This window comes from Seriola lalandi, unplaced genomic scaffold (assembly GCF_002814215.2).
Source record: "Seriola lalandi dorsalis isolate HSWRI2012SDOR001 ecotype SW California unplaced genomic scaffold, Sedor1 jcf7180002054402, whole genome shotgun sequence".
NCBI classification, from domain to species: domain Eukaryota; kingdom Metazoa; phylum Chordata; class Actinopteri; order Carangiformes; family Carangidae; genus Seriola; species Seriola lalandi.
Window position 1 is genome coordinate 645,912 of NW_019524955.1, and position 9,462 is coordinate 655,373.

The 9,462-nt window shown below is 41.3% G+C and overlaps 1 protein-coding gene across 2 annotated transcripts in view; it reads left to right on the top strand.

Annotated features, from left to right (window-relative positions):
• The window catches only part of midn (midnolin), a 28,927-nt gene extending 23,553 nt beyond the window's left edge, over window positions 1-5,374 (top strand). For both annotated transcript variants that reach the window (XM_087174973.1, XM_023409664.2), the window contains exon 8: window positions 1,616-5,374. In XM_087174973.1, coding sequence (XP_087031099.1) covers window positions 1,616-1,878 — 263 coding nt within the window. In that variant the 3' untranslated portion in view covers window positions 1,879-5,374. The remainder of the gene's footprint in view (window positions 1-1,615) is intronic.
• Window positions 5,375-9,462: the final 4,088 nt, after the last annotated feature.

Below are 9,462 nucleotides of genomic sequence, written 5' to 3' on the forward strand. Positions count from 1 at the left end.
CACTGCCAAACAATGGTGAATATTTATAGCGGGAGAAAAGGCTCTGCGCTGCTCGATCCGATAAGCAAATGAGGGAAAGAGGTAAATTAGGCCCACACAGAGTCCGGAATTCATTCCGATGGGGGGAAGAGCAGAGGAGGGCACGATCGATTTTGAAAACTGCCACCTACGGCTGATCCTTTACCCTCTTCCATGTTCCTCCGTCCTTTTCTCTACCCCCCCTCCCTCCCTGGGGGAGGAATTCCTTAACCCACACCACCACAACCCACCCCCTCCTATTCCCTCCTGCTTCCTCTTCTTCACACTGCCCCACCTAGCTGTCTCTAGGGAGACATGGGGCAAGAGCTAGAAGAGGGAGGAGGGTCCTCCGTGTCTGTGTGTGAGGGGTGGAAAGGGGTGGAGGTGGTGGTGGGGGGTGTTGGGTCAATGAGCTGAGAGTAGGAAGCTACAGCCATAATAAAGAAAAAAAAATAGAAGGAAAAAACCCAATCTCTCCCTGTCTCTCTCTCTGCTTACAATTTCCATTTGCTTGCATTTTCTATTGAAAGCCAATAGCGTTGTCCTGGGCCCGAGATGGATGGCTGCACTAGAGCTAAGGTTTAATCAATAGGTCTTTTTAATTTGCCATCGATCCACGTTAAAAGCTACTGCGGTTGTTGCTGCTGTTGCTGTGTGTGTGTGTGCATGCACCTGTGAGCGCACACTTGTGTGCAGCTGTGTGTATGTGTGTGCATGTGTGTGCATATACGTACGTGCATGCGTGAACACATTGTGTATGGGTTTTTGTGTGAATACATGATGTACTCGAATGTGGATTTCAGTGTGTGTGTGTGCGTTGTGCTGTGCAGCAGAGGCAGAGATGGCCACTGTGCTTCGGTTTATTGACATTCTAGCCCGTTATTTAATTATTTAATTCCCAGACAGATACTAATGGAGCTGGCTAATAGATTGCGGTTGCTTTCCCTTCCTTCCAAGCTCCTGAATATACGTATAAATGGAATTAGGCTTGACTCGGTCACTGTAGGAAAGCATTCACAGTGCGATGCAAAGCCTCTCCCTCGAGACAGGATTCTCCTATAGGCACATCAACAGCTAGAAATGCACTTAGTAGCATACGCAGTCACCGAGGCATGTCATCTGCAATTATATGTGCAGATACCACAGGCAGCTTACACATAGTGTCGTCTGTGTGTTTTTGGCCTTGCTATTGGTTCTCAAGGAGATTCAGGTTGAAGAAGGTCTCCCCACTCAGCGATAAGGGGATGAAATAGCACTGAGGGGGCTAATGATGCTCAGTGGGGGAGGTTAAGCACCAGATTGCAGAGTTACATTGTGTGCATGGTGTGTGTGTGTGTGTTAGTGTGTGTATGTGTGTATGTCAGAGCCAAGGGAATGATCCTAGCATGTCTTGGCTTTATCATAAAGGCTGTGGGGCCTTATCTGCTAACTGCTAAACACAGACACACACACACACACACACACACACACACACACACACATATTGACATCCTTCTCAAACCTGTTAGTGTAAATTCTGTTAACTGTAAGTAAACCAGTCCTCATGCAAACAGAAATGCCTCACTGACCAACTCTCCCCTCCCTCGTCCTTTCCCAGGTGACCGTCTGCGCCAGACCGAGAACCGTGCAACCCGCTGTAAGGTGGAACGCCTGCAGCTGTTGATGCAGCAGAAGCGTCTGCGCAGGAAGGCTAGGAGGGACCAGCGCGCTCCTTACCAGTGGCTCCCCAACCGCAAGGCCGGACGCAGCAACAGCAACAGCAGCATGTCCAGCGAGGGCTCCCTGGACCTGGACTTTGACGATTCAGTGTGGAAACCCGACGTCAAGGCTGATTTGAAGTCTGAGTTCGTCATGGCTTGAACCGTCTGATCCCTCATGCTGGGGCATAGATTCAAAGATGTGCAAAGCATTGCTTGGGATTTACTTAAAGATACATTTTGAGGGAGTGGATATGCAGGAGGGGACACAGAACTGTTCAAAGATGTGTTGTGCAAAGAGGAAATCAGAGTTGTTTCTAGTGACTGGAGTCTGTCACATGAAAATAAAAAAAGGCTCCCTGCAGACTTTAATCCCATTCTGTCCTTCACAGTTGACCTTGTGAAAAACGGCAACAATAGCAACAGAACTTTCTTGTCATGCTTGGATTTGGACAGGCAACAACCGGACTTAACAGTGTACAAGACTTTTTTAAGGTGTGATCACAGAGACCATACCTGAACTTGAGCATAGCAGAATTCAGTGGGTGGTGGTGGTGGTGGTATTTTCAGATTTTTTTTTTCTAAGATTTGTTTTTTAAGCGCACTCTGGACAGCAATGAAGAGATCTACACTGGACTTATTAAGAGGACAGGAGCACCAGAGGCCTCAGTGTTTCCTAATCACAAGAAAGGCAGAACTGCCGAACTATGGATTATTCCAACGGGCATTCTTATCGATCTCAAAACTCACCAACCAGAGTCCAGTTTTTACCTGTTACGGGGTGGTTAAACTTTTTTCTTTTTTCCATTTTGAAACATATTATTATATTTTATAAACAAAAAATATGTAGCATTGTTCACAAAGCATTCAGGTTTTCATAAAACAGTTCAAAGTAGTTGATTTGCACATTTTCTTGATTTATAACAGCTGGTCAATGTGTGCAAGAAGAAGGAGGAGGTGGGGCCTGAAATAGAATAAAAAATGAATATGGAAGTATTGATATCAACCTCAGTGGCATAGGGTATCGATAGGAATGATTAATGAATAAACAAAATGAATTAATATTAACAGAAAGTGCTTTAGAGGATTTTAAAATCTTTAAAATGTATATGGAAAAAAATCTATTTTTATTTCTCTTCCTATCTGCTGTTTTCAAAAAACAGCAGCCCTCTGTGGCTTTAGTCAAGTCCTTGACTACCGACAGATACATCCATTCAATCATTCATTAGCTCATTCATGAATTATAGTCGTCTAGCCACAACAAATGATACGGAAAGACAATTTTCATCCAGCCCGCCTGACGTCTTACAGACCTGAATGGACTTGTTGAGGGTTTGTTTTAGTTTGTGTACATAAATGTGACAATTGGCAAAAGGTTTATGAGGGTGTGTGTATGTTTGACCTTAGTGTAAATTGATTTAGATTATCCCATGTTCTTTTCCGACTTGTCTTCTTCCAATTGACACCATAGTTTTCTCAAAATCATGATGATCAGCTGCAGCGGATGCATGGGTCATAACAGGATAAAACATCAAATTCTAAGTTGGTTCCCAGTTCTAAGCCCATGTGATGTCTACTTTTACCACAATTCCTCATGATAATGACTATTTTTTTATTGGCAAAGAGGGAGAAGAGGTGGGATCTGTATCCAGCATCATTATCTAGTGCCTCCACCAGTACATCCATTGACATATCAGGTTAGGCCTTTCACAGTTTTGCTGCTACACATGGGGACGTCAAATGAAAAAAAAAAAAAAGTGGGAGGGAAAAGTGACTTTTCTTTGCATGCAGAAGTGTGAAATTACACTGATCTTTTTTCTATTGATGGAAGAAATAAAAAAGAAACTGGTGCTGTGAGAATGAAGGTTAACAACATGCATGAATTTGTGAAGAAAATAAACAATGCTGCTTTTGTTGGTTAGGTTTTTGTAACTTTTATTTTTCAATGTTAGAACAACAGTGTCCTGCTAAAGTATTATGACGCAAAACCAAAACAGATGAAGTTAAGTGTGGACTCACGTCTTGCTCAGCACTGAACATTCCTGTTGTGTGACAATGAAGATGATGATGAGCAAAGAGCAGCTGACTCTCTCTACTCCCTGAACGCTGGTTTTTACCCCCCATGACTCTCAAGGACCCAGACAGCCTACAAACTGATAAGCCACCTCCCCTCCTCCCAGCCTGAATGCCAACCGAGGTTCGTGTGGACGCGTTTTCACAGGGAACCAACAGGCCGGCGGATTTACAGTACTGTCCGTCTAACCTGCTCAAGAGAAGCATCTGTCTGGCGTCTGTCTCTTTATCTGTCTGTCTGTCTGTCTATCTGATCGATCGACCACCCTACCACAATTGCACTCCCAGAGATTGCAGTGAGAGATTACCTTTTTGGTGAACCTCATCTTTTTTTTAAGTGGCCTTACCTTTCACTAAAAAAATGAGACACTTGGGGACAATGGGGGCGGGAATGGTTTTTTTTTTTTTTTTTTTTTGGTTTTTAAACTTTCTGTGTGTATCGTTGTCGGACTTGTTGTCATCAAGGCGCCATTTTTGTCACTGAGGACACTGGGCATCTGTTGTTTAGTGCTTTTAGCTGGTGGAGTCTCTATTATGTCAAAGGCTTCTGTGCCTTAAAAATGTTGCCCTTGCAGTGTCGGTGTCAGATTTAAGCTTGTTTTCAATGGTTGATACACACGACTGTAGTATTCGCAGCCATGAGAGTTGTAGATTTTAGGGGTAAAGCTTGTTTGAGTGAATCAAATACTATTCAAAAAGTCGGTGTTGTTCCTCAAATACGGCCTTTGTCCCATTTCTTCATTGTGTTGCCATGCTTGTTGGTCTCCGTTGTTCGAACCTCACATCCCTCTTAACTCAGTCCTCCCACCAACAAGCTACAAAAAGCTACAAATCTGTGTAACTTATGCTAATCGAGGAAGTTTACACCACAGTACTTAGATGGCAAGAAACAGCCCTAATTCAGAATAAGAAAGGTCCTCTGAGGACTCCAGACTACATGCACTTCCTTTTTCCTTGGATACAACATTATCAAAGGACAGTTTATCCCTGCCCCTCACAAATTTTATTTAATTCTTTTTTTTTTTTTTGTATATGTATACTCTATACTCTGTGTGTGCCTCACTTCTGTGTGAAACTCAAAAAGATGAAACAAAACAAAAAAGATGACAAAAGCATTACAGAGAGGGTAAAAAACAGTATGTTGGTGGAATTCTGATCACGTCATTTAAGTTGCCTGTTCTTTCTTGTAGCCAACTATTGAAAATAACAGGATTCAAGAATACAATTTACAATGTTCTAGCTCTAGACCGGTGTAGCACATGTGTGACTGTATTAATTTATGAAACCAAAATGGTAACTGTGAATTATGTATTTCTTTGTGCATTTTTTTTTAAAAGCGGGGGAGAAGGTTGTCGGGACATGGCAGCAGCTGATGTCCGAAAAAACTTTTTGTTTTTGGTGGAATATAATGGAAACAACAATATGTTTTCGAAAAAGAGAAAAAAAAGGAAAAAAAGGAGAAAAAAAAAAAAACGAAAAAATATATGAATATATTTTTTTTTCTTAAGCAATACATTTCAGTGTGACTTGTGATAGAACATTTTTCTTTTTTTAGGTAATAAATAAAAAACAAAATGAGTACATCAGGTTGTCTCCATGAGTATTCATTACTAACCCATTCAATAGCATTGCGTGAAAAGCTGTCTAATATTTCATGTGAGAATCTATTTCATGAGGTAACATGATACTAGAAGCATATGAAAAAGGGCCTTGGAATTGCATGGATAAAATATTATCTTACCCTATATCAAAAGCTAATGTAATTGATGATTGGACTGAACCATCTCAGCTGATAGATGGTGGAGGTGGACAAGCCTATCAACCATGGGATCAGGGACACAAGGAGTCAGGGGGCCCCTAAGAGCTCAGTGTAAATATGGATGTCCTCATCATAAATTTTTACTGTTATTACTGAAACAATTCTGTTAATAATCAGTATCTGCTAATAATGTTAGATCATATATACATATATATATATATATATACATATATATATATATATATGTATCTGAGCAGACTACTGAAGTTCAGGTGCAGTTTTCAACCAATAAGAAAAGTTTAGACTTTTGGTTAACCTGTGAAATGCTGCTGAAAAGGCCCATAGACCAGGGGTTATGTGTGTGCGTGTGTGGGTGGAGGGAGGTTGAAAGAGGGCAGGTGGTTCAGTGAGAGAGCCAACAGAAATGTTCTCCACATCTGCGAGTGCAGCCCGCCTCAAGATGAGACAGAATGCGAAAGTGGAGTGACAGATTGGAGAGGGAGAAAGAGCTGTGCCTCATGTGAAGCCTGTTTCCTGACACATGTACTTACAGCAAAAGGTGTTTTGAAGCAGCACTTGTAGCTCCCTGCTCTTGTTTCCAGCGAGGCTGAGAACAGAGCTTGACTTGGAGCATCAAGAAATAGCTGAAAGAGGATTGAACATGAAAGGACAAAGCTACTATATGTCAAAGCATTGCTCACCCAATAACACAGCAGACACACTGAGAGAAGCTGCAACATAGCATGATGACAGACATCTGCTTCTGTGCTTGGGTTGCTACAGTGATCCACACCTGGTGATGAGTAAAAATTAATCTAATTTAAAATGGAATCAAAGTAACTCTTATTTACACAGACTAGAATACTAGGCATCTCTCAACAGCGCAAAAATGATCCAACTTTAGCTAAAAGCCTTGGATGACTTGTATGTCTGATATTTACCACACAAATTGTCAGTAATTCCAGATTAAAAAGCCATGTGTTCCAGCCGGAGAGGCCAGGTGCCTTGTGTTGTTTACATTTTCAGCCTGATAATAGCCAAGGACTAGAAATTGTTTCCTTTGGCCTTTTCTGATGCCTGGCCTCCCTTCCTCTTTCTGCAGAGACGATTCTGGTAATGAAAGCCTCCTACTCAGTGGCCTTCTGTAAATAAGCAAACACTCTTCCTTTCTGTCCGTGGCCTGTGGTGAACGCTGGGCCAGCCAAGTTTGATAAGAGAGAAGGCTGATGAAAAGAGAATATCAATGAGAGCTCATTTGTTGATTTGCTGATCAATAGCTTATAGTCATGTATTTCCCCGAAACCACAAGTATAGATAGAGGAAATTCCAAATATGGAGCAAATGATGTTGTTTTTATCAGCTTCCATCCCAGTAAAGTACCCAAACTCTCCATGGTTCATTTAATATCTGTCACTCTGCTATTCAACCTGGTTTAATGTTGGGTAGCAGCTGCTGTCCAAAAGCCACCACAATTATTTTTAACACTGAAAGCTTTTTTGGCATTGACCTACACACAAGGATATCTGATTGTGAATCTCAACACAGATATGGACTGAAATGTGAGGGTAAAATATAAATAATCGAAAATTATGCAACCAGAACTGCTGTGGTCATTTAATTCTGAAAGACAGAAAAATAAATGTATTCCTCTCCAGACACATTTTAAACTATGTAAAAAAAAAAATACTTTGCTGTGATTAATATTTTGTTTAACATAGTTTCCCCACATAAAAAGTGACAAAAATGGATAACGGGGCAGGGAGCACGTCTACTCTTACTTCCTCATTGAGAAATTTGGATTAGGCTTTGTGCCCCGCCCACCACCGCTGCTTGCGCTAGATTGACAAGTGAAACGGTGGTACCCATCAATGTTGTTAGTGGAGGAAACAGGCCACAGCCATATGTTTGAGCCTAAATCTGACCCAGACTCAGGAGTTTGTTCAGGAGTGAGGATATTGTTTTGCACCAAAATTGGCGACGAGAAAACATATCAGAAAGGTAAGCTAGTTATTTGTTTGTGTTGTTTGTTAGCTTGTAACTGGGGATAGCAGACAGAGTGGCTGTGCTAATGCAAACTCTCGCTCTCATGACAAGGTTTCGCTGACCGGTGAAAGTGTATCAAGATGGTTTGAGTTGGAGGAAACATTGAAGAGACTCAGCCACATGTTTGAGTCTCAGTCAGACTCGGATTAGGAGTGTGTTGTGCACCAAAGTCAGTGACTAGCTAGCATATTAGGACGGTTAGCGCAGTTAGCATCTTTTATTTTTATATATATATATGTATATAGATATTTATTAGCTTGAAAACTGACAGTGGCTGAATCAGTGTTAGTGGGTGTGTTAAATTGCAAACTCTTGCTCTCTGTACTGACAAGCTTTCCGGTTTAATTCGCCCGACCCCGACCCCATAGGTTGATGATTGGTTCCTTAGGTGTGTGACATAGGAAACTCTAGTTGTCAGAATCTGTTTTTATGACACTGTCATTGGTTCACTGCCGTTCCAAGGTGGAAATACACAGTCATGGCGTTGACTGATTATTTTGGTCACAATAGGTCTTGTATTAAATATCATATGGACATGTTGACAAGGTTAAAAACTTGATTTTCAATGGCATCTATAAAGGACAACCTCCCTCTAGTTTTACAAGCCTTGTTCAGTCTTGCATTCTGTCTCTCAGCATTTATCTGTTGCTCTCAGACCTATGCTCAGCTTTTTCTTTTTTAAAGGAGGTCTGTAATTTCCTAAAACCCTTGGGACACTCATAGTTTTCAGCAAACATTACTCAAACAGAAGTCATTTGTTAGGGATTACTTTCAGCTGCGGATGAATACATATTTGTCGCTCTAACAAGTGTTTATGGCGGCAGGGCAGTGTATGTCGGATTGACTCAAATTAAACCATGACCACTGACAGTTCTCTATCCTGACTGGCTGGAGGGTTTATTATTAACTTAATATATGAACTTTTAGTAACCAAACACCTTTGAGGTTTGTTGCAATTGTAAATGAATGTATCACTATTAAACTGTAGGTGAAGACAGCAACGCTCAGTTTTGGCTGCAGAGCTTGGACCACCAGTTTTTGGACAACAACAGAGCTCTATGACACAAAGGGATAAGATATATCAGGCCCTGGATACATAAACAGTACTGGTTAGTAGGATCATTGTTGTTTATTGTTCTTGGTCTTTTCATGGGATTTACAGACAATAAGAAAAAAGTATATATAAATACCAAAATTCTTATCCTTTGTGTGGATGTTTTTATTTATTTGTTTATGTAACATTTTTCTCGATTCATGAATTTTGAAAACCTAAAAAAAAATATGGCTAAAAAAGAGAAAGAACCAAACTTTATAATGCCAATATGCTTGTTTGATGAGAAAGTTACTGCCTCTGAGACAAAACAAACCACAAGCGAAAATGTTGACATATATTCCCAATGAAAATTGCAGGTGTACCTACCGATCTGATTCTGCTCTTTTTGACTGCTCACTGTTTTCAGCTTTGCATTTTACTGGATATAACAAGAGCTCGAAGCGCAGCAGTGCGCTTATAAATTCTCATGGCTTCCAGTCATACTGCAACTATCAAGAGCCTCTTCTGAGAAGTCACTGCCTATTTCTGACTGCATCTGACTGTCAGTCTCAGCCTCCACACTTATCTGCCGCTTTCTGCAAGCTTGCTGTCTGTGGATGTAACTGACTTTAGAGACAGAAAAGAACAGAAAGAGAGACAGAAAGACAGATGGAGAGAGAGAGAGAGAGAGAGAGAGAGAGAGAGAGAGAGACTCAGCTGCCACCGCAAACTGAAACCCTGTGGCTCTGGGATTGAGAGGAGTTCCGCAGAGTTGGGGTTTCACAAGTCGTTGTGTGATCTAAGATAAGACACGCTCAGCTGTATCCTCCCGTCACTTT